The sequence below is a fragment of the Pocillopora verrucosa genome, chromosome 8, assembly GCF_036669915.1.
Source record: "Pocillopora verrucosa isolate sample1 chromosome 8, ASM3666991v2, whole genome shotgun sequence".
In the NCBI taxonomy this organism is placed as follows: domain Eukaryota; kingdom Metazoa; phylum Cnidaria; class Anthozoa; order Scleractinia; family Pocilloporidae; genus Pocillopora; species Pocillopora verrucosa.
The window spans coordinates 9,761,513-9,786,572 of NC_089319.1; the positions used below are offsets into that span (position 1 = coordinate 9,761,513).

At 38.7% G+C, this 25,060-nt stretch overlaps 2 protein-coding genes and 1 long non-coding RNA gene across 7 annotated transcripts; 1 reads left to right on the plus strand and 2 right to left on the minus strand.

Moving 5' to 3' along the window:
* Window positions 1–1,835: 1,835 nt before the first annotated feature.
* LOC131778870 (uncharacterized) lies at window positions 1,836–10,797 on the minus strand. Of its 4 annotated transcripts, none has more exons than XM_066171472.1 (6): window positions 10,413–10,797; window positions 7,549–9,033; window positions 6,806–7,174; window positions 5,769–5,809; window positions 4,453–5,640; window positions 1,836–4,168 (listed from the first exon to the last, which is right to left on the minus strand). In XM_066171472.1, the coding sequence occupies exons 1-5, from the start codon at window positions 10,501–10,503 to the stop codon at window positions 5,524–5,526; spliced, it is 2,103 nt and encodes a 700-aa protein (XP_066027569.1). In that variant the 5' UTR covers window positions 10,504–10,797; the 3' UTR covers window positions 1,836–4,168; window positions 4,453–5,523. The 4 variants fall into 4 exon arrangements, with proteins under 4 accessions (XP_066027569.1, XP_066027567.1, XP_066027568.1 ...); XM_066171470.1 differs by having other exon boundaries at window positions 4,453–4,620; window positions 5,189–5,809; XM_066171471.1 differs by adding an exon at window positions 4,298–4,356 and having other exon boundaries at window positions 4,453–5,809.
* Window positions 10,798–13,384: 2,587 nt separating this feature from the next.
* LOC136283142 (uncharacterized) lies at window positions 13,385–15,401 on the plus strand. Its single transcript, XR_010718587.1, has 2 exons — window positions 13,385–13,508; window positions 14,255–15,401. It is a non-coding gene; the product is annotated as an uncharacterized lncRNA (long non-coding RNA).
* Window positions 15,402–17,020: 1,619 nt separating this feature from the next.
* On the minus strand, window positions 17,021–24,063 carry LOC131778873 (uncharacterized). 2 transcript variants are annotated; one of them, XM_059095351.2, is made up of 5 exons: window positions 23,700–24,063; window positions 19,273–20,178; window positions 18,412–18,863; window positions 17,673–17,840; window positions 17,021–17,269 (listed from the first exon to the last, which is right to left on the minus strand). In XM_059095351.2, the coding sequence occupies exons 1-5, from the start codon at window positions 23,788–23,790 to the stop codon at window positions 17,102–17,104; spliced, it is 1,785 nt and encodes a 594-aa protein (XP_058951334.2). In that variant the 5' UTR covers window positions 23,791–24,063; the 3' UTR covers window positions 17,021–17,101. The 2 variants fall into 2 exon arrangements, with proteins under 2 accessions (XP_058951334.2, XP_066027572.1); XM_066171475.1 differs by having other exon boundaries at window positions 18,412–18,866.
* Window positions 24,064–25,060: the final 997 nt, after the last annotated feature.

The window sequence follows — 25,060 nt, forward strand, 5'->3', positions numbered from 1 at the left end:
AAAAGTTATTTCTTTATTCAGTATCCATACATTTTCAAAGTTAACGGTGACCAGGTGGTAAAAAATGTCAACCACGGAATATTGTTTGATTTATCACAGAATTCTCATTTCCAAAATCATGAGGAATGTATGACAGACAATGCAGAGAAGTGATATTTAGATCCTGGAAGAAAAAAGGGTTTAAAAGACCAGGCAGACTGGAGATTTTCTATCGCTTATTGTGCTCTGAATGTTGGCGAGTTTTACTTATTGCCTTGTCTGAAGCTGGCACCTTCCTATCACGCATTTTTGTAAGATGCAACTTTTTTTAGCATTTTCCTTGATCTATCTGTGTTCTCAGACATTCAACTTTGACGTGCAGAAGCTGGATTGGAACAACTATTTTTTGCACTACATTCTCGGCCTCAAGAAATTTGTTCTCAAAGAAGAAATGGCCAATCTTCCAGTTGCGCAAAGCCGCATTCGCAGGCAAGACTCTTAACATGCTATCAGTTTTTTTTTACTCTTATAATAGTATATGAAAACATATTTCACTTTGAATTTATTAGAGGAAGTCGCTGTTGGTTTAGTTAGGTAAGGGTCAAGAGATTTTAAAGGCGCAAAATACAGGGTAAAGTGAATTTTTAGAGTGATACTAATTTTTGTGAAAAAAAACAAGACACACCGAATCTTTTACTACCCTCTGCTTAACCCTTGGACCCTTAAGAATGACTAACATCCAATTTCTCCTTACAATATCACCCCTGAGTCAAACATGAAGGTCACGAGAATATAGGGAATGATCACCAACTCAGGAAGCTCATAAATGTTAGAACAATTCTTCTTGTCAGAACCTTAGGAAATGTGTGGAGAAACAGTATGGAGAATATGCATATTGATGATTGGATATAAAGAGAAGAGATACCGTAAATGTCTTGGTGTAGTACTGGGTTTGAGGTTTTCTCGTTCCTCGACCAGCTGGTCGGTGGAGACCACGTTTGTCGTTGATTTTTCTGGAGAAATAGAATAGTTCGTTCTAGCATCTTTCGTTGCTGCTTGTGTCGTATTTAGGATGGTTGTTGGTGGCTAGCTTTTGTGAAAGAAATGAAAGCTTTCTTGATGTTCTGAATCATACTTTTGAAAATGTTCCTCGACCCCCTTTCTCTTTCATATAAATTCAGAGATCTCTTTACTTTAGCCTAGATTGACCTTAAGCTTTCCCTTGGTTCATTTCCAGATTGCGGAACATCCGTTGGTCCATGTACTTCTGTTTGTTCCTGATTTCGTCATGGCTCATTATCAAGAGGTTCCCGGCCGCACAGACCGCTTGGGTCCAGTGCTTATCCGGTGTTCACAAGCTGGCGATGGCTCTGGAACCGTTCAAGCTCTCTAACTGAATGTCCCCACGTGTAGCTTGAAGTAATGTAAAGCACTTGAAATTCAAGCAGGATAATTGTTGTGCCTTTTCATGAATGTTTCATGATATAGGGCTTTGTAGGCCATATATCGCACAACGTAATGTACGTTTCCCCGAGACAAAAAAATTGTAGTGTTTAGATAACTTCCGAAATTTAAATCTAAAATTGACTTGTACTTATTTAAGATTTCGAGGTAGATAGATTCGTTAAGTTGCTGATTGTTATCACAGGGCTAAACGTTCTTTGTTTAGAACGACTCTTGTAAAATTGATTCTTCTTAGAAATGGTATGTTAAGACTGAGGATAATTTTGTGTAGTGGGACTGCATTGGGATCGAATGATTCTGGTACACATGCCATGAATTCCTCTTGACTCTGTCGGGGCTTCTTCAGGAAGATAATAGTGATTTGAATTTGTAATTGTATTGTAGTTGTAGGTATTTAACACGTATAACTAACATTACGAAAATCGACGTATTTTTGTGATTACTGAAATAAGATATGTGAATTATTTTTGCCATAAAATGTAACGAGATCGATAATTCTCACAACACGTGGCCCGTAGGTAGTTATAAGTTTTGCCTTATGTACAACTCTTGTTCTTGAACAAGCAGGTTTATTTCTTTAAAGGAGGTTTTCATGTCTCAACAACTGTATCACATATTGCCTAATCAGTAGGCATTTAAAGTCGATTTAAAGGTCATCGACTCTCCAAGGGTTTTCAAATTACTGTTAAGAGAACAAACACACAATTGAAAACTCACCGCGTAATGCTGGTTACGTGGTAACCAATGCTTGCAAAGAAATAGTTGTCTCTTCGAGAGTGTGAACTTAAAAGAGTAAATAAATGTCACTTAGAACAAATAGTTACGTTGTCATATTCCAGGCGTGTGAGTCACGGAAAGACTCGAGCCGTAAGTGAAAATTACCAATTACCTTCGAAAAATAGAGGCCCTTATTACCAACAATCTTTAAAAAAAAAGCTCTTATTTAATAACAAAAAAACTACAATTTCCTCGATTGTGATTGGTTTGATGCCATTAATTCACTTGCCAATTTGATATCGGACAGTTCAATAAGCCAATCACATTTAAAGTTGTAATTTTAGCCAAAAAATCACATTTGTAGTTTAAATCAACCAATCGCAATTTAGGCCTCCATTCTCAGTCTTTTAATACAAATTTTCCCTTTCTTTCATAACTTGGCTATTCTTCTTTTCTCGCAAACAGTAATTTTTATGATTAATAATGGTAATAGGACTGAGTTGAGTCCAATTCAGTCTGTAATCATACGAGCGTTTAACAAAATCGGACGACCGCGAAGCGGGAGTCCGATCTGTTAATCGCTCGTATGATTACAGATAGAGTTGGACGACACGATGTCCTGTTACCAATTAATCAAAACTATGACAAAATCTGAGAAAGAAACTAGACATCGGTTATGTGTTTTCATGTAAAAGAAAGCAACAACAACAGTTGGCTCGGCGGAATACAGGGCGCGCATAACGCGTTCTGTCCACTTATACAGGCATGACGTGTTAACTGTCCCTTTAACTGTCCAATTACAAGCATGACGTGTACAGTGTCCTATTAGTGCTCAAATCGGGCTGTTGATGACCAATCACGTTCGAGAATTCTGTTACAGTTTTGATTAATTGGTAAGAAGACTTCGCGGTTGTTCGATTTTGTTATTATTCGTATGATTACAGACCGAATTGGACTCCACTCAGTCCTATTACCATTACATATTGGATGGAAAACATAAAAAAAACGTGCGAAAGGCCACATTCATTATTTTAAAACAGAACGACTGTTATTAACTAGATCGTTATCTACATCCAGTGCAAGCGTCAGTATTTCGAAAAATAAGCAACTGTTCTTCCTATCTAGTCTGTCACACTTACGTCACTGTTTAGGGGCCGGGGGGAGGATTAACTAATTGAACACACGTGTAATGCTATCGGCGACATTATTCTCAGACACTCCAGTTGATATAATACACTTTAAGTATAGTCCTGAGGGAAACAAAACTAACTAGTTTCCCGTGGGACCATATATTAAGAGCTTTGTCATACATTTAGACTTTCTCTGAAACAATCATTTGCTGTGGTATTAGGCGTGCGGGCAACAACTACGCTTTGTATCCCGGTCGGGATACATTTGAATTTGATAAGGGGCACGTGACCAAGAATCAGCCAATCGCAGTGCTCGTTTTATTAAGAGAAAGTCTAGGTATATAACAATAGTGGTTACTCTTGTCATTATTCACTGCCCTACTCAACATAGATAGGAAGAGAAGGGCTTGCCTTGGCCTGCGTAAAATGCTTTGCCGTTTCATTGCACCCAAACGAGACTAACGTCAGCCGCGCGAGGGCGTGGATTGAAAGCGAAGAGCCCTCTCCCTTTTCGTCATTTTTTAGTGGTTTTATCCACTTGGATAAAAGGAAAAGGAAAGGCTTGCTACACTAGCTACACAGGCGTTCTCCACATTAATGGTTATGATTGAGCTTGGGATCAGAATAACTGAAAAACTCATTTCTTCATTGTTTATCCCTTGTAGTTAAATCGATAAAAAGACAATAACATTTTTGTCTCAGCTGTTTCACTAATAAAAACCAATTCCAGGTAAAAACTGGACATTTTCTTCATCTTTGTCTTCCTTTTCGGAAACATCACTTTTGATGTCGGCTTGCAAAGGCTCATCGCTTTGTGGCTCTGCTTTCTCATCGTCGTTTTCTGGGCCATTATAACCTTCATTCTCCGCTCTAAATGTCTGTGTAACGAAAACAAAGCAAGGCAACGGGTGAGAAGCTGAAGAGGAAAATCAGAAAAAAATCGCCAATACATTTACATTTTACCTCTTTCTGCATTTTCTCTATGTAATATACGTCTTTTCATTTACCTTATGTAAAGATTGGAGCGACCAAGGTGCTCAGAGAAAGTGAAGTTTAAATCGGATTTCTAGAGAAAAAGTTAACAATGAGGCTTAATTGTTAAGGCTGCACAAACAGTTATAAAGGTCACTACAACTGGACAACGGTGAAAGTAAAAACCCACCGCTAAGCCATGACTTTTTGCTCGTCTTCCATCCGATATACCAGATAGCAAGTACATATCTTTGGAATCGATGCTGTATATACGGGGCTGTGCAAAAGGATCGTTGTCATTGTGCAGAATTGACGCCTTTCTCGCCCTCCAACTATTTTTCAATCTTCTGTTTTGAAGCTTTGTGAGGAAATACCAAAAAATTAGTTTCGGCTCGAAATGCGCTTCAACTGAAATTACATAGAGTCCACTAATATAGAACTGTAAGTCCTTTTTGATTGTAACTCCTTGGCTGGGGAGATTGAAGTTTTCCCAAAGAGTAGTGTTCAGAATCGGTCAGAAGTGATTGAATATCAGCTGTGTGTTCTAATCATACTAACTATTGCTACCCTTGGTTAAATCTGAATGGAGCAATTTTCAACCGAGTGACAATAGAAATTCGTGATGGCATTGGTTGGATTCTATATTCATTTTTTGATTTGTTTTTATGTTTGCGCTGCCTTCTCGATCAATGAAACTAACGTGACTTGTTTCTCGCGATCATTCGCGCTTATAGCTGGTATTGGGACCTGTCTCTTCTCGTTTTAGTGTTCATTGACCCCTTCTGAAAGTGCTTCTTCTCTTTGATTGACAATTATAATTACGATCCTCCACTCATTGATATCGGAAGCACCAAATCTTACTTAAAGCTTCTATTATTGCCCTGTTTACTAGAGAGAAATCTTTTATAGGACTAATCGTTACTCACGATTAAACACAGCAGCAAAGCAGGCAAAACCAGAATTATAATCCCAAGTGTGATCACAACCGAAATCCACGCCTTTACAGAGGATGTCGCCTCAGGTTGCTCACTCGGACACGTTGTCGTTAGTGTAGGACCAGCGGCCTACTTTACACTTTCAACGGATATCGTGAAATTTGAGCCTTCTCTATCTTTCTCTATTGCCTCCTTCAGGCTGTCGGCATTAACATCCGTCTTAGTTGTAAGGAAAACTGTGAAGTCGAAAATTATACTCCCCATATGGAAGTTTTTCACCTCAAGATCAAGTTAATTCTGTTCGTATTTATTTTCGAGAATTTCTTTTAAATGGGTTTCAGACCTGCTCTTAAGGTGTTTGTACTTAACGGAATTGCTATTTGCATATTCGTTGTCCCTAACCTCCTCCATTTTGCCTCTTCCATCGAATTTCTGAGCGCCTTCTATTGTAGTCATAGTACAAATGAAAGAAACAAATTTTATTAGTAATGGCTGAACTTACGGGTAATTTCGAGAACATTTCACGAAAAGTGTCAGATAACCAATGATAGAATGCTACTGACATGCTTACCCCTACGCAATGATGTGAAGAAGTCATGTTTCGGAGTGACCCTAAAGTTCCGTGACGTATAAAGGATGTTAGTATAAACTACAACAGGGGAAAGCGTTGAAGACCCACTATGATTAAACCACAGATCTGACGTATAGATGTAATACAACAAATCTGAAATATACATGTTACACCACAGATCTGAAGAATGGATGTTCTACCACAGATCTGAGGTGCGGGTGTTATACCACAGATTTGAAGAGTGGATCTTACCTCACAGATCTGAAATATAAATATTATACTACAGATCTAAAGTATTGATGTTATACCACAGATATTAAATATAAATGTTATACCACATATCTGAAGCATGGATGTTATACTACACATCTAAAGTGTAGATGTTCTACCACAGATCTGAAGTATAGATGTTATACCACAGATCTGAAGTCTAGATGTCATATCACAGATCTGAAGGATAGATGTTATACCACAGATCTGAAATATAGATGTTATACCACAGATCTGGAGTTTAGATGTTATACCACAAATCCGAAGTATAGATCTTATACTACAGATCTGAAGTATAGATGTTATACCACAGATCTGAAGGATAAACGTTATACCCCAGATCTGAAGTATAGACGTTATACTACAGATCCGAAGTATAGATGTTAAATTACAGATCTGAAGCGTGGATGTTATACTACAGATCTGAAATATGGATGGTAAACCACAGATCTAGAGCGCGGATGTTCTACGAAAAAATCTGGCCCCAGATGTTCGAAGGGTGGATAACGCTATCCACCGAATAAATCTCTATCCGGTGGATTGCACAAGACGTTTTTCTAACATTTATCTGTTGGGTTGCAGTTCATCTGTTGGGTAGCGTTGCCAGGTCTTTGAACAAATAGGCCTTGAATGTAGATGTTATACCACAGAACTGAACTGTTAATGTTATACATCAGATCTATAGTATGAATATCGTGCTGCAAGCATGAGGTGCGAATGGTTTTCTACAAATGAAGTATGGATGGTCTCCTTACTCACTATCCTACCTTTTGACGATGTCGTGGGTGATTGCGACGTTACTGTTGGTGTGGGACCAGCGACCTGCTTTACACTTTCAACGAAAATAGTGAAGTTTGAGCCCCCTTCATCTTTCTCTATTGCCTCCTTCAGGCTGTCGGCATTAACATCCGTCGTAGATGTAAGGAAAACTGTGAAGTCGAAAATTACACTCCCCTCCTGGAAGTTGTTCACCTCAAGATCAAGTAAATTCTCTTCGTATTTCTTTTCGAGAATTCCTTTAAAATGGGTTTCAAGCCTGCTCTTAAGGCGTTTGTACTTAACGGAATTGGTATTTGCATATTCGTTGTCCCAAGGCTCCTCTATTTTGCCTCTTCCATCGAATTTCTTAGCGCCTTCTGTTGTAGTCATAGTACAAATGAAAGAAACAAATTTTATTAGTAATGGCTGAACGTACGGGTTATTTTAAGCACGTTTCACGTAAAGTGTCAGATAGCCCATGATCCATGATTGCCCCTTTGCAATCATGTGCAGAAGTCATATGTCATATGGTCAGGAGTGACCCTCAAGTCCCGTAACATAATAACGGATGTTAGTATAAACTAAAGAAGCGGGTAGCGCTATGATTATACCACACATCTAAAGTGCAGATGTCATACCACAGATCTGAAGTGTAGATGTTGCACCACAGAACTGAACTATGTATGTTATACAGCATTAATATTGTGCTGTAATCATGAGGTATGGATGGTTTACTTATTTACTATGTTACCTATTGACGATGTAGTAGGTGGTTGCGATGTCGATGACGTAGACACTGTGCTTGTAACTGCTTTTGCTGTCGTCGATACAGTTTTTTTTGTCGAACCTGTTGATGCTATCGACGAGGATGGTAAAGATTGTGTTACAGCTAAAGATTGTGTCACATTGTCATTAGATTGTGTTACAGCTAAAGATTGTGTTGACTGGATTGGTGATACTGGTGGTGACGATGATGGCGCTTGCAGTGCTGATGGTGACTGTGGAAGTGATGGGGATTGCGGTGATGGAGTCAGTGGAGAAGGTGATGGAGACTTTGGTGGTGCTGCCGATGGTGACGGTGACGGAAAATCTGATGGCTTTGGTGATACAGGCATTAATGATGACGAGAGGAATGGTGGCAGTGGTGTCAATGGTGATGGGACTGTTGACACTGGCGCTGATGGTGGCGGCGATACTTGGGTTGATTCTGATACTGATGTGAGTGGTGATGCTAAAGCCAGTGATGATGGCGGCTTTGATGCTGATGAGGTTGTGGACGGCGGTGGTTGCGGTGATGATTTTGATTGCGCTAGTGATGACAGTGGTGATGATTGCGGTGATGATTGGTTTGATGCTAATGATGATATCGATTGCGACTCTTGTTCTGATGATGATGACCCTGATGCAACTAGTGTTGGCGATAGTGACACTGATGGTGATTCTGGTGGTCCCGTTGATAATGGTGCTGGTTGCGTTGATTGCGATTGTGATAAATTCGACTTTGATGATGGTGATGGTGATGGTGTTAGTAAAGGAGATGTTGATGCCAACGTTGATGGTTCAAGTGATGATGTGAGTAGTGTTGATGCCGCTAAGGGTGATGTTGTCGCTGACCCTGATGGTTGAGGTGATCCTGACGTTGCTGGTGATGTCGTTAGTAATGCTATAGATGTTTGTGCCGCTGATTTCGATGCTTCGGCTGAGGATGAGGACATTGGTGTTAATGCTGCTAGAGGTGATCTTGTCGCTGACTCTAATGGTTGAGGTGATCCTGACGCTGCTGGTGATGTCTGTAGTAATGCTACTGATGTTTGTGCCGCTGACGGTGATGCTGGTGGCTGTGATGCTGATGAGGTTGTGGACGGCGGTGGTTGCGGTAAAGATCGTAGTGGTGATGATTGGTTTGATGCTAATTCTGATATCGATTGTGACTCCTGTTCTGATGATGATGACCGTAACGTAACTAGTGTTCGCAATAGAAACGTTGATGGTGATTCTGGTGGTCTCGTTGCTTCGGCCGATGCCAATGCTGAAGGTTCAGGTGATGATGAGAATAGTGTTGATTCCATTAGCGAAGTGTTGAGAAAGAGTTCTCTTGTGTTTAAATATTTCACCGACTCTGATGGCTTAGGTGATCCTAAAGCTGATGGTGATGGCTGTGGTGACCCTGATGATGTTGTAAGAGTTGGCGGCGATGTTGAAGCTGACGCAGATGTTGCTGATAAGGACGATGTGGCTGATAAGGAAAAACGAGATGATAATGTTATCTAAACTTCTCTTGAGCCTTTATCATAAATAACCTTTAACTTTTTTAACAGATAGTTATAAGTACAGAGTGAGAAATGCTTTTTGGTACACAACGCGAAAGGCGCCAAAAGCTAAGCAAGACAAGCGTAAGCAGCATAAGCTACGATCTACATGTAAATACACGAGTGAATAGCTTGTTTACAAGTGTCCAATCCAATTTTCCACTATAATAATCGTCAAAACTGATTAAAAAATCTGGTACCATCATGAATGAAAGGGCGATTGCTCTCTAAATTCATGCTCTATTTAATTTTCAAATATCATTCAACGTGATCTTTAATTTAAATCTTATTTAATTCATTAGGGTTTCCCAGTTCTCTTCCACCAAACAGAGGCCGTTGGCTACAGGCCAAACGGAGGAGGTTCGACCTACTCGAACTACATCGTCACATTATAAAAAAGGCACCCACTCTTTGCTAACACGGACCTAATCGTGTCCTTCAACCTTTAATTCCCGTCAGCGTCCAAGACAGAATTTTCGCGACTAATGAAAATATACTGAGTTATACACGGTAACAAACAACATTAGAAAGCGCTTTAGTCAGATTCTCCCGCCTCGACTTAGTGACAGGAAAGATGTATTTAGAAAATTTAAGTTGTTCAAGTGAGCACCTCCACCCCATGGCGAACGTTGACCTGTCTGCAATGTTAGTTGAAAAAATCACACCACAGGAATCAAGTTTCTAGACTGACTTTTTCCTGCAGTTTTTTCAAAATGTTCGGATCAATCATAACTGCATGGGATAACTTCTCAAAGAAGTAATTTCTCTTGGCTATTTTCGTTTATTTATGTCAACATGGTTCTTTGATGATCTTTGGTTCTAGACGAACGACAATGAATTAATTAAAGGCTTCATGAAAAAATTACTTGCGTTCGTGTAAATTCATCCAAATGGCTCTGAATCATTTTGTCAGAGGTAATAAATATCCCTTTCGACTTACTTAAAATCTAAATGGCTGAAATTATTAAAAATAAATCTTATCACGCAATCATTGAGTTTTGATTACGAATATCCGGGAAGAGTCTGGAAAGAAGACCTTTAAATGTTGTCTTTAATGGACTTGAAGGCCTCCCGCTTCAAGGCTTAGTTAAAATTGCTGCTGACAGGGGCTCCTTGTCAGCATATGTGTCAGAATTCTACTGAAGCTTTAATGGATCATCTGACCAGTTTGCGTGTGAAACGACATGTTAAGTTATTCTTAACTGAAGCAAATCAGCTTGACATCTGCACGAGAGAAAGCAAACAAACATGAAAAGGTTTTTATATTTCTGCATTCTTGATAAAACAGGCTAAGGAATTTGTTTACCTTGTGAGCTAGTCGCGATCACACAGACTGTAAAAGACATGATCCACATCATAGTAACCAACAGAGTAATCCTCGTTTTGATCTGATCCATCGTGGCTTTATATGGACGACAGAGCTTGAACGATGTACAATCACGTAGGTTGAGGCTCTCCTATTCAACGCTAACCTAGACTTCCGCGGAACGAGGAATCTGAGAAGAAATCAAACGCGCAACGCAGTGAGCCGGACGGCAGAGTAATCGTAACCTTTTGTAACCAAGGTTTAAAACAGCTTTGGCGTGTTGCTGAGCACGCTTTTTTCAATAATCCCTCTACTTCGGAAGAAATATCAGACGTGAATCAATTCCAAAACGGAAAATTATCTCAATTATCGCTTGTCTGATATAAGTGCCCGGATTAAGGCATACTAAGTAACAGCGCCTTTGTGTTTCAGGGGTTGACTGACAGAAAAATTATTTACTTGACCGCATCGGTAATCCTTGATCATAATTATGAATATTTTGCATCGAAATGATAAAGATTGTGCAGTTAAAGGACATTTCTTTGGGTGCAGCTCTTGCTTAGGTTTATTTTAAGACGACGCGTAACTCACATGAATTATTCGAGTTTGATTCGATTTCGAGTTGTGTTTCGAAGTGCGGATTGACGCCGAGCGGTTGTCATTACGCAATGTCTCATTTTTTTATTATTGCCGCTCAAAGTTTGACAGCTGACTTACTTGTTGCTGACTTGTTATATTTTACTTGTGTCAAGGTAAATAAAGGAGTCTAGTCACGCATGTCGTCAATCCTCGCCCTATGGAATGCCATCGCCTCTTAATGAAATGTGTAATAAATACCACGTTTTTTAGGAAAAAAAAAAAGCATATCTCAGTGTGTTTATGAATTAAGAAAAAAACTCAAAAAATCAAAATTATAACGGAATCTTTCGATCACTGCAATGTATAGCTCCTGGCATAAGGTAGTCATGGAAACTGAAAAACTTGTTGTGCCGTATGTCAATATTCATATTTCTTTGGACGAGAAAACTGGTAGCTAAATTTTTATTTGTTGAATGGTTGTCCAATTTTGTGCAGGAGTGGTTTGCACTTTAACGGTTGCCAGCACATAACTTTTGCTCTTTCAGGAAAGAGAGCATTTCAGCATTAAAATTTATCATTTAGAAAATAGCCATTAATTTACTGTATAATTATTGTTGCAGTCAATATTGTCTTGCATGGTTTGTTAGTCACTGTAGTCTTGTTTGGACAGATGAGTGGTTGTATGACATTAATGGAAGGACATTGACAGACTGAAAGATTACTTAGTCGATGAATAGATCATCAGAATGATGCAATTCATTCATGAATTGAAATTTGGGAGATTGACAACCTGATTGATTGACTGACTAACTTACTGATCATGGATTGATTGTTTTGTTAATTAATTGGTTAATTTGTTCATTCATTTGTTTTACAGACTGATTCACTACTACTGGTGCTACATTGGTTACAAAATCCCTGCCTTCATCGCTGACATGGGATCCTTTTGTTCTGGGCAAAGACCAAGGTGAGTGAGTTAGAGGGTTTTGCCCAAGTTTTTCTACCTGTATTTGGGCTCATCAAAGACAAAGGTGCTGTAATCAAAACTAGCTTCGAGTTACTGTTTTATCAGTTTTGTACATGAATCTCTTTCTAGGCCAGAAAAAAACAATTTCTGAAGGTACAGAGGTTAAGAAAGATGAATTTTGCCAAACAAACTGGTTTCAATGGCTCTCCGGTTAAAAAAGGAAGGAAAAAAATTACTCTTATGTGATCAGCTTGTTGAGAGAATGTTATGATATGTTTTGATCTCAACAGAATGACTAAGTTATATGGCAAGCTGGACCGGGCAACAAAGAGCTTGATCTTCTAGCATCACTTCCAGAGGCTGGGAGGTAGAATGGACTTAATGATTATAGTTATATTTTACATCACGTTTCTGAAATCTATATTTTTATTGATAATGACAATCGATGTAATGTGGACACACGAACTTATTCTCATTGAGATGGGTGAGTTTGGGAGCTGTCCTGTATGGGAAGGACGTATTCATGATTACCCTACGAGTGATGGTCAAAAATAAAAATACTTTTACAATGAATTAGGCCGTAAAAAACAAAACCGAACACTTCCTTCAGGGATTATCAAGAGAAGAACTACTCAGTAAGTTGCGGAGGTTTTTGGCCTCTGTCGGATCGCCTTGAGTTGAGTTTACTGCGTCTCCCGCCAAAATGACATTTAAACTCATAAGTGCTGGTCTGTCCACCGTGAGCGCAAACGAAGTGTAAGCAACTGTAGCATTTCACAGGAGCTTGTTGAATTTCAACTGATGTTTTTTATTTGTAGTTTTCAATGGACAACTATCATGGACTGATCCAAGATATGAACCCCTTAGACAGATAGGTTAGTAAACTTGTTCCTTGTGGAATTTGGCTCGCGTTATCCAAAATTTCGGCTGTAACTTATGAAGTTCAAATTTACAGAACTGAAATAGCCATGTAACATTGCATGGTTTGAGGAAACGACAAATTATTTACTGTTTTCAGCCACTTTGTGGGACATAAACTGTTATGTAAAGTAAAGCCGTAAGGTTTTTTACTTAAGAGTTATTTCCTTATTCAGTATCCATACATTTTCAAATTTAAAAGCGACCAGGTGGTAAAAAATGTCAACCAGGGAATACTGTTTGATTTATCACAGAATTCTCATTTCCAAAATCATGAGGAGTGTATGGCAGACAGTGCAGAGAAGTGATATTAAGATCCTGGAAGAAAAGGGTTTAAAAGACCAGGAAGACTGGATATTTTCTATTGCTTATTGTGCTCTGAATGTTGGCGAGTTTTACTTATCGCCTTGTCTGGAGCTGGCACCTTTATATCACGCATTTTTGTAAGATGCAACTTTTGTGTAGCTTATTTTAACATTTTCCTTGATCTATCTGTGTTCTCAGACATTCAACTTTGACGTGCAGAAGCTGGATTGGAACAACTATTTTTTGCACTTCATTCTCGGCCTCAAGAAATTTGTTCTCAAAGAAGAAATGGCCAATCTTCCAGTTGCGCAAAGCCGCATTCGCAGGCAAGACTCTTAACATGCTATCAGTTTTTTTACTCTTATAATAGTATATGAAAACATATTTCACTTTGAATTTATTAGAGGAAGTCGCTGTTGGTTTAGTTAGGTAAGGGTCAAGAGATTCTAAATGCGCAAAATACAGGGTAAAGTGAATTTTTAGAGTGATACTAATTTTTGTGAAAAAAAACAAGACACACCGAATCTTTTACTACCCTCTGCTTAACCCTTGGACCCTTAAGAATGACTTATATCCAATTTCTCCTTACAATATCACCCCTGAGTCAAACATGAAGGTCACGAGAATAAAGGAAATGATCACCAACTCAGGAAGCTCATAAATGTTAAACTAATTCTTCTTGTCAGAACCTTAGGAAATGTATGGAGAAACAGTATGGAGCATATGCTTATTGATGATTGGATATAAAGAGAAGAGATATCGTAAATGTCTTGGTGTAGTACTGGGTTTGAGGTTTTCTCGTTCCTCGACCAGCTAGTCGGTGGAGACCACGTTTGTCGTTGATTTTTCTGGAGAAATAGAATAGTTCGTTCTAGCATCTTTCGTTGCTGCTTGTGTCGTATTTAGGATGGTTGTTGGTGGCTAGCTTTTGTGAAAGAAATGAAAGCTTTCTTGATGTTCTGAATCATACTTTTGAAAATGTTCCTCGACTCCCTTTCTCTTTCATATAAATTCAGAGATCTCTTTACTTTAGCCTAGATTGACCTTAAGCTTTCCCTTGGTTCATTTCCAGATTGCGGAACATCCGTTGGTCCATGTACTTCTGTTTGTTCCTGATTTCGTCATGGCTCATTATCAAGAGGTTCCCGGCCTCACAGACCGCTTGGGCCCAGTGCTTATCCGGTGTTCACAAGCTGGCGATGGCTCTGGAACCGTTCAAGCTCTCTAACTGAATGTCCCCACGTGTAGCTTGAAGTAATGTAAAGCACTTGAAATTCAAGCAGGATAATTGTTGTGCCTTTTCATGAATGTTTCATGATATAGGGCTTTGTAGGCCATATATCGCACAACGTAATGTACGTTTCCCGAGACAAAAAAATTATAGTGGGTAGATAACTTCTGAAATTTAAAATCTAAAATTGACTTGTACTTATTTAAGATTTCGTGGTAGATAGATTCGTTAAGTTGCTGATTGTTATCACAGGGCTAAACGTCCTTTGTTAGGTACGACTCTTGTAAAATTGATTCTATAATAGATCGTAGAAATGGTATGTTAAGACTGAGGATAATTTTGTGTAGTGGGACTGCATTGGGATCGAATGATTCTGGTACACATGCCATGAATTCTTCTTGACTCTGTCGGGGCTTCTTCAGGAAGATAATAGTGATTTGAATTTGTAATTGTATTGTAGTTGTAGGTATTTAACACGTATAATTAACATTACGAAAATCGACGTATTTTTGTGATTACTGAAATAAAATTAGTGAATTATTTTTCCCATAAAATGTAACATGATCGATAATTCTCACAACACGTGGCCCGTAGGTAGTTATAAGTTTTGCCTTATGCACAACTCTTGTTCTAGAACAAACAGGTTTATTTCTGTAAAGGAGGTTTTCAAGTCTCAACAACTGTATCACATATTGCCTAGTCAGTAGGCATTTAAAGTCGATTTAAAGGTCATCGACTCTCCGAGGGTTTTCAAATTATTGTTAAGGGAACAAACACACAATTGAAAACTCACTCACTCCATGGAAAGAAATAGTTGTCTCTTCGATTTATAAAATAGAGTGTGAACTTAAAAGAGTAAATAAATAAGTGTCACTTAGAACAAATAGTTACGTTATCATATTCCAGGCGTGTGAGTCACGGAAAGACTCGAGCCATAAATGAAAATTACCAATTACCTTCGAAAAATAAAGGCTCTCGTTATCAACAATCTTTGAAAAAAAGAAGCTCTTATTAGCAATTACCTTTAAAAAAAAAAAGCTCTTATTAAATAACAAAAAAACTACAATTTCCTCGATTGTGATTGGTTTAATTCCATTAATTCGTTTGCCAATTTGATATGGACAGTTCAATAAGCCAATCATATTAAAAGTTGTAATTTTAGCCAAAAAATCACATTTGTAGTTTAAATCAACCAATCGCAATTTAGGCCTCCATTGTCCGTCTTCTAATGCAAATTTTCCCTTTCTTTCATAACTTGGCTATTCTGCTTTTCTCGCAAACAGTAATTTTTATGATTAATAATGGTAAAAGGACTGAGTTGAGTCCAATTCGGTCTGTAATCACACAAGCGATTAACAAGCGGGAGTCCGATTTGTTAATAGCTCGTATGATTACGGATAGAGTTGGACGACACGATGTCCTGTTACCAATTAATCAAAACTACGACAAAATTTGAGAAAGAAACTAGACATCGGTCATGCGTTTTCATATAAAAGAAAGCAATAACAGTTAACTCGGCGGAATTCGGGACAACAGGGCGCGCATGACGCGTTCTGTCCACTTACACAGGGTTGACGTGTTAACTGCCCCTTTAACTGTCCAATTACAAGCACGACGCGTACAGTGTCCTTTCCCCTATTAGTGCTCAAATCGGGCTGTTGATGACCAATCACGTTCGAGAATTCTGTTATAGTTTTGATTAATTGGTAAGAAGACTTCGCGGTCGTTCGATTTGTTATCATTTGTATGATTACAGACCGACTTGGACTCCACTCAGTCCTACTACCATTACATATTGGATGGAAAACAAAAAAACGTGCGAAAGGCCACATTCATTACTTTAAAACAGAACGACTGTTATTAACTCTACTGTTATCTAAATCCAGTGCTACATGCGTCAGTATTTCGAAAAATAGGTAACTGTTCTTTCTATCTAGTCTGTCACACTCACGTCACTGTTTAGGGGCCGGGGGGGAGGATTAATTAACTAATTGAACACACGTGTAATGCTATCGGCGACATTATTCTCAGACACTCCAGTTGATATTATACACTTAAAGTATAGTCCTGAGGGAAACAAAACTAACTAGTTTCCCGTGGGAACATACATTAAGAGCTTTGTCATACATTTAGACTTTCTCTTAAACAATCATGTGCTCTTGTATTAGGCATGCGGGCAACAACTACGCATTTTATCCCGGTCGGGATACATTTGAATTTGATCAGGGGCACGTAACCAAGAATCAACCAATCACAGTTCTCGTTTTGTTGAGAGAAAGTCTAGGTATATAACAATACTGGTTACTCTTGTCGTTATTCACTGCCCTAAACAACATAGATAGGAAGGGAAGGGCTTGGCTTGGCCTGCGTAAAATGCTTTGCCGTTTCATTGTACCCAAACGAGAATAACGTCAGCCGCGCGAAGGCGTGGATTGAAAGCGAAGAGCCCTCTCCCTTTTCGTCATCTTTTAGCTGGTTTTCGCCCCAAGCCCTCGCACAACTCATGTGTCCCCCACTTGGATAAAAGGAAAAGGATAGGCTTCCTACACTAGCCACACAGGCTTTCTCGACATTAATGGTTATGGTTGAGCTTGGGATCAGAATGAATGAAAAACTCATTTCTTCATTGTTTATCCCTTGTAGTTAAATCGATAAGAAGACAATAACATTTTTGTCTTAGCTGTTTCACTAATAAAAACCAATTCCAGGTAAAAACTGGACATTCTCTTCATCTTTGTCTTCCTTTTCGGAAACATCATTTTTGAGGTCGGCTTGCATAGGCTCATCGCTTTGTGGCTCTGCTTTCTCGTCGTCCTTTTCCGGGCCATTATAACCTTCATTCTCCGCGTTAAATGTCTGTGTAACGAAAACAAAGCAAGGCAACGGGTGAGAAGCTGAAGAGAAAAATCAGAAAAAATCACCAATACATTTACATTTTACCTCTTTTTGCATTTTCTCGATGTAATATACGTCTTTTCATTTATCTTATGTAAAGATTTCCTTGGTTTCCCACAATAAAGCATCGAGAAAATATCTCTCATAATCCAAGGAAACCGGCCAAAAAATATCGTAAGAGTAGATAAAAATTCACTAAACACGTGATGAGAAAGGCCAAGATAGAGCGACCAAGGTGCTCAGAGAAAGTGAAGTTTAAATCGGATTTTTAGAGAAAAAGTTAACAATGAGGCTTAATTGTTAAGGCTGCACAGACAGTAATAAAGGTCACTACAACTGGACAATGGTGAAAGTAGAAACCCACCGTCAAGCCATGACCTTTTGCTCGTCTTCCATCCGATATACCAGATAACGAGTACATATCTTTGGAATCGACGCTGTACATACGAGGCTGTGCAAAAGGATCGTTGTCATTGTGCAGAACTGACGCCTTTCTCCCCTTCCAACTATTTTTCAGTCTTCTGTTTTGATGCTTTGCGGGGAAAAACAAAAAATTAGTTTCGGCTCGAAATGCACTTCAACTGAAATTACATAGAGGTCACTAATATAGAACTGTAAGTCATTTTTTATTGTAACTCCTAGGCTGGGGAGATTGAAGTTTTTCCAAAGAATAGTGTTGAGAATCGGTCATAAGTGATTGAATAACAGCTGTGTGTTCTAATCATTGCGACCCTTGGTTAAATCTGAATGGAGCAATTTTCAACTGAGTGACAATGGAAATTCGTGATGGCATTGGTTGGATTCTATATCCATTCTTTGATTTGTTTTTATGCTGGCGCTGCCCTCTCGATCAATGAAACTAACGTGACTTGCTTCTCGCGTTTATTCGCGCTCATAGCTGGTATTGTGACCTCTCTCCAGTTTTAGTGTTCATTGCCCCTTTCTGAAGGTGTTTCTTCTCTTTGATTGATGATTATAATTACGATCCTCAATAATAACGATCCTTTACTCATTGTTATCGGAAGAACCTAATCTTACTTACAGCTTCTATTATTACTCTGTTTACTAGAAAGAAACCTTTTATAGGACCAATCGTTACTCACAATTAACCATAGCAATAAAACAAGCAAAACCAGAATTATAATAACAAGTACGATCACAACCACAATCCACGCCTTTACGGAGCATTTCGGTTCAGGTTGCTCAGTCGGACACGTTGTCGTTGGTGCGGGACCAGCGACCTGCTTTAAACTTTCGATGGATATAGTGAAATTTGAGTCCCCTTCATCTTTCTCTATTGCCTCCTTCAGGCTATCGGCATTAACATCCGTCGTAGATGTAAGGAAAACTGTGAAGTCGAAAATTATACTCCCCTCCTGGAAGTTTTCCACCTCAAGATTGATTAAGTTCTGTCCGTATTTCTTTTCGAGAATTCGTCTTAAATGGGTTTCCAGCCTGTTCTTGAGGTCTTTGTACTTATCGGAACTGCTATTTTTATATTCGTCGTCCCAAAGTTCATTCACTTTGCCTTTTCCATCGAATTTCTTAGCGCCTTCTACTGTAGTCATAATACAAATGAAAGAAACAAATTTTATCAGTAATGGTTGTTCCTGCGGGTTATTTTAAGCACGTTTCACGTAAAGTGTCAGGTAGCCCATGATACGTGATTGCACCTTTGCAATCACGTGCAGAAGTCATATGTCATATGGTCAGGAGTGACCCTCAAGTCCCGTAACATAATAACGGGTGTTAGTATAAACTAAAGAAGCGGGTAACGCTATGATTATACTACACATCTAAAGTGCAGATGTCATACAACAGATCTGAAGTGTAGATGTTGTACCACAGAACTGAACTATGTATGTAATACAGCAGATCTATAGCATGAATATCGTGCTGTAAACATGAGGTGTGGATAGTTTTCAACAGATCAAAGTATGGATGGTCTACTTATTCACTGTTACCTTTTGACGATGTGGTAGGTGGTTGCGACGTCGGTGACGTAGACACTGTGCTTGTAACTGCTTTTGTTGTCGTCGATACAGTTTGTTTTGTCGAACCTGTCGATACTATCGACGAGGAAGGTAATGTTACAGGTAAAGATTGTGTTGACTGGATTCGTGATACTGGTGGTGACGATGATGACGGTTGCAGTACTGATGATGACTGTGGAAGTGATGGAGATGGCGGTGATGGAGTCCGTTTTTTTGATTGGTTTGATGCTAATGATGATATCGATTGCGACTCTTGTTCTGATGATGATGACCCTGATGCAACTATTGTTGGCGATAGTGACGCTGATGGTGATTCTGGTGGTCCCGTTGATGATGGTGCTAGTTGCGTTGATTGCGATTGTGGTAAATCCGACTTTGATGATGGTGATGGAGATGTTGATGTCAATGCTGATGGTTCAGGTGATGATGTGAGTAGTGTTGATGCCGCTAAGGGTAATGTTGTCGCTGACCCTGATTGTTCAGGTGATCCTGACGTTGCTGGTGATGTCAATAGTAATACTATAGATGTTTGTGCCACTGATTTCGATGCCTTGGCTGAGGATGAGGACATTGGTGTTGATGCCGCTAGAGGTGATCTTGTCGCTGACCCTGATGGTTGAGGTGATCCTGACGCTGCTGGTGATGTCGGTAGTAATGCTACTAATGTTTGTGCCGCTGACGGTGATGCTGGTGGTGATGTCGTTGTTTCGGCTGAGGATGAGGACAATGGTTTTGATGCCGCTAATTGTGATGTTGACCCTGACACTGATGGTTGAGGTGATCCTGACGCTGCAGGTGATGTCGGTAGTAATACTATTGGTGTTGTAGGAGTTGGCGGCAATGTTGAAGCTGACGCAGATGGCGAAGATGATGATACTGGTAAGGAATAAAAGAGATGATAATGTTATCTAAACTTCTGTTGAGTCTTTATCATAAATAACCTTTAACTTTTTAACAGATAGTTATAAGTACAGGGTGAGAAATATTTTTATCGGTACACAATGCGAAAGGGTGCCAAAAACTGAGCAAGAAAAGCGTAAGCAGCATAAGCTACGATCTACATGTAAATACACGAGGAAATAGCTTGTTTACATATGTTCATTCCAATTTTCCACTATGATAATCGTAAAAATTGATGCAATAATCTGGTACCATCATGAATGAAAGAACAATTGTTTTCTAAATTCATGCTCTATTTAATTTTAAAATATCATTTAACCCTTTAACTCCCTGATCAAATTTGTAATTCTTCTTACTGTCAACCATACAATTCTTATAATGTTAGTTCAGAGAATTTAGTGCTAGATCAACTAATTATCCCCAAATTGATATTTTTCTTTATTCTCATCAGCTATCTGGTTGATATTGTATTGATATTGTAAGGAGAAATTCTGTCTTGGTCACTCATGGGAGTTAAAGGGTTAACTTGATCTTCAACTTAATTCTTACTTAATTCATTGGGGTTTCCCAATTCTCCTCCACCAAACAGAGGCCGTTGGCTACAAGCCAAACGGAGGAGGTCCGACTCACTCGAACTACATCGTCACCTTATAAAATGGGCACCCAGTCTTTGCTAACACAGACTTCAACGTGTCTATAACCCTCTAACTCCCGTGAGTGACCAAGAGAAAATTTCTCCTTATTATATCTATACAATATCATGCAGACAAGTGATGAGAATAAAAAAAAATATCAATTATGGCATTACCAATTGAGCTGATACCAGATTCTCTAAACTAGCTATTGAGAATCATTTGGCAGACAGTTAGGAGAATTACTAATGAGATCTAGGGAGTTAAAGGGTCAATTGTTTTCCTTTTTAACTCGTGAATTGCGCGCATGCGCAAGAGCGAGTTGTAGATACGATGTAGGGAATGGCATTCGCTCTCTCGCTCGCTCGCTCGATTGGTCGATTCCTGTAAACTTTTTTTCGATTTTAAGCTTTTGAGTGCATTTGATAGCTTTGGCGAGCAAAAAACAAACGAAATGGTGACCTTTGTTGCTAAGAATAGTGGTGGGGTGACAAAGAAGCCAATGATAATCTTAAAAGAGTTTTTTTTTTTCGTTTTAGTTTCAACAAGCGGCGCCAGCAACTGGCAGCATGCAAGGATTCACACTGAAATAACAGTACAACCTTCGTTTTTCATAAAATTGTAATTTACAATCCTTGAACTTGAAAATAATCCGAAGATTCATTGAAAATATCCTTTACTGCGAAGCGCTCGGAGTTTACAGATGTTCAAAAGCTTTTTCTGCTACGGCGTGAGATTGAGGAAAAAATCGATCATTACGCTTCGTATCGTGTGTTTTTCCTGTGTCAAGCAACACAAGATGCCGGCGACTAACGAAATTACAAGTTAACACGAAAATCAAATAACACCTGAACAAACAATTTTAGCTACCGATTTTCAGTGAATTTTTAAAGAACAATTTTTTTTTAAGTTTCAAGACAATTTGAAGATTCAAAATAAATATTACGTACTAAAATGCGAAAGTTATACACCACAAAATTGATAAATAGGCCTGAAATGAAATTCTATCTTGTTATTGATTCGGTACGTTGCCTAGCACGTGACTAAAATATGACGGTGGCAGTCTTGGCTTAGTTATATCACTCAAAACTCGTTCCCGTTTGTCTCATTTGATAAAGAGGGAATCGTTAATGTTTTCATTAAGACAGTATTGCCTTGATTTTCTAATATTTACAACGAAGGACAGTAAATTTCACTTTTCACCCACATTTACCTCCAACCTTTTCTTTTGAACCAGAAACAGAAATGATATACGTTTAAAACACATGACATCATCCACCCTTGTCAAATGCAATAGCATGATCATTTCAATTGTAATGCCTTCTTATCCCAACGTTACTTTGTTTCTTTGCTACATCAGCGAACACTGAACTACTGCTCGTACTCTAAATATGACAATCGACCAAAAATTCCCTAAACCAGATAACATTAAACATAATCCAAAAAATCATATAAGTCATCTGTCAATTCACGGGTTTGCTCACAGAGCACTTTAATTTTAATTTTTGTGACTTCCTTTATGGATATCCACTTTTACACACGGGTTTCAAGGACCAAGAGAAAACATTATTCGCGACTAGTGAAAATATACTGAGTTATACACAGCCACATACAACATTAGAAAGCGCTTTAGTCAGATTCTCCAGCCTTGACTTCGTGATAGGAGTCACGTAGTTATGAAATTGAAGTTGTTCAAGTGAGCACTTCCGGTCCACGGCGAACGTTGACCTGTCTCTAATATTAGTTGAAAAATTACACCACAGGAATCAAGTTTCTAGACTGACATTTTTCTTGCAGTTTTTTCAAAATGTGCGGATCAACCATAACTGCATGGGATAACTTCTCAACGAAATAATTTCTTTTTAGCTATTTTCGTATATATATGTCAACATGGTTCTTTCATAATCTTTGGTTCTAGACGAACGACGATGAATTATTCAAAAGCTTAATTAAAAATTACTTGCGTTCGTGTAAATTCATACAAATCGCTCTGAATCATTTTGTCAGAGGCAAATAAATATTCCTTTCGACTAACTTAAAATCTAAATGGCTTGTGTTATCAATTCAGTTGTTCTTAAGCTTTACGCCGACGAATTCTCAATTTACAGAAATAAGTTTTCTGGAAGGATGATCTTAAGGTTATTTCGCTAAATATTTGTAGACAACCATTATTACAGAAACTTAAAGCCATGCATTAAGTGCTAGAATGATTTCGATGCAGCTAACAACAGGCCCATACAGAACGGTTTGAAAGTAGGAAATAAAGTATTACTGCTCGTCTGCTTCATAATCTCAAGCCCGGAAAACAGATTAATCATCATTAAGTGAAGCAGAGCGTGTGATCCGTAAAGAAAAGCTGAATAGATGTTTGACATAAGTAATTGTGAACCTTTGTGTTTTATACATGACTACATTTCTGGAACATAAACAAGTCAATGCATTATTCGTCGCTTTATATAATTGTCTGAGCTACAACGTCCTGGATAAAGGAAATGCAGGAAATTATGAAAGTAAATCTTATCACGCAACCATTGAGTTTTAATTACGAATATCCGTGAAGTCTAATGTGTTTTGACCTTTAAATGTCGTCTTTAATGGACTTGAAGGCCTCCCGCTTCAAGGCTTTGTTAAAATCGCTGCTGACAGGGGCTCCTTGTCAGCATGTGTGTCAGAATTCTGCTAAAGCTTTAATGGAACATCTGACCAGTTTGTGTGTGAAAGAGATAAACGATATGTTAAGTTATTCTCAACTGAAGGAAATCAGCTTGACATTACAGAAACGAAACTGCACGAGAGAAGCAAACAAACATGAAGAGGTTTTATATTTCTGCTTTCTTGATAAAATAGGCTAAGGAATTTGTTTACCTTGTGAGCTAGTCGCGATCACACAGACCGTAAAAGACATGATCCACATCATAGTAACCAACAGAGTAATCCTCGTTTTGATCTGATCCATCGTGGCTTTATATGGACGACAGAGCTTGAACGATATACAATCACGTAGGTTGATGTTTTCCCATTCGACGCTAACCTAGACTTCCGCGGAACGAGGAAGCTTAGAGGCAATCAAATTCCTCTAGAGCGCAACGCAGTGAGCCGCACGGCAGAGTAATCGTAACCTTTTATAACCAAGGTTTAAAACAGCTTTGGCGCGTTGCTGAGCACGCTTTTTTCAATAATCCCTCTACTTCGGAAGAAATGTCAGACGTGAATCAATTTTAGAAACGGAAACAAGTGATGTAAATTATCGCTTGTCTGTCATAAGTTCCCGGATTAAGGCATACTAAATAAAAGCGCCTTTGTGTTTCAGGGGTTGACTGACGGAAAAATTGTTTGCTTGACCGCATCGGTAATCCTTGATCATAATTGTGAATATTTTGCATCGAAATGATAAGGATTGTGCAGTTAAAAGGACATTTCTTTGGGCGTAGCTCTTGTTAAGTTTTATTTTAGGACGACACGTAACTTACATGAATTATTCGAGTTTGATTCGATTTCGAGTTGTGTTTCGAAGTGCGGATTGACGCCGAGTGGGTTGTCATTACGCATTGTTTAATCAGGTATTTTTTATTATTGCCGCTTAAAGTTTGACAGCCGACTTCCAAACGGTTTGCTGAGGAAATCGTGTTATATTTTACTTGGGTCAAGGTAAATATAGAAGTCTTGTCACATATGTCGTCACTCCTCGCACCATGGAATGCCATCACCTCTTAATAAAATGTACAATAAATACCACGTTTTTTGGGGAAAAAAAAGTACATCTCATTGTGTTTATGAATTAAGAAAAAAAAAATCAAAATTATAACGGAATCTTTCGATCACTGCAATGTATAGCTCCTGGCATAACGTAGTCATGGAAACTGAAAAACTTGTTGTGCCGCATATCAATATTCATATTTCCTTGGACGAGGAAGCTTGTAGCTAAATTTTTATTTGTTGAATGGTTGTCCAATTTTGTGCAGGAGTGGTTTGCACTTTAACGGTTGCCAGCACAGAACTTTTACTCCCTCGGGAAAGAGAGCGTTTCAGCATTTTTTTTTTCTGCTGAAAAACCCGTACTAATCCCCTTGACGAAGATTTCTTTCGCTGTTGATGCGAAACATCTCCAACTAACCGGAAGCCGAAGGCTCTGGAGAAAACGGAAGTCAATGACTTCCTAGTTCCCAGCTTTTTGGCAAAGCAAATAATGAAAGAGATTGGGAACAGCAGCGATATTCTGGAAAAAA

What these genes read in the sequence shown, in the direction of transcription:
- LOC131778870 (XM_066171470.1), bottom strand. Translation starts at nt 10,503, where the DNA reads ATGGATCAGATCAAAACGAGGATTACTCTGTTGGTTACTATGATGTGG. An exon ending in ACCTACTACATCGTCAATAG is followed by an intron (nt 7,175 to 7,548) that starts GTAACATAGTAA and finishes TGACTACAACAG; the next exon opens with AAGGCGCTAAGAAATTCGAT. An exon ending in ACCCACGACATCGTCAAAAG is followed by an intron (nt 5,810 to 6,805) that starts GTAGGATAGTGA and finishes ACGGAACTTTAG; the next exon opens with GGTCACTCCGAAACATGACT.
- LOC131778873 (XM_066171475.1), bottom strand. Translation starts at nt 23,790, where the DNA reads ATGGATCAGATCAAAACGAGGATTACTCTGTTGGTTACTATGATGTGG. An exon ending in TTTTATTGCTATGGTTAATT is followed by an intron (nt 17,841 to 18,411) that starts GTGAGTAACGAT and finishes TTCCCCGCAAAG; the next exon opens with CATCAAAACAGAAGACTGAA. An exon ending in CAAAAGGTCATGGCTTGACG is followed by an intron (nt 17,270 to 17,672) that starts GTGGGTTTCTAC and finishes TTCGTTACACAG; the next exon opens with ACATTTAACGCGGAGAATGA.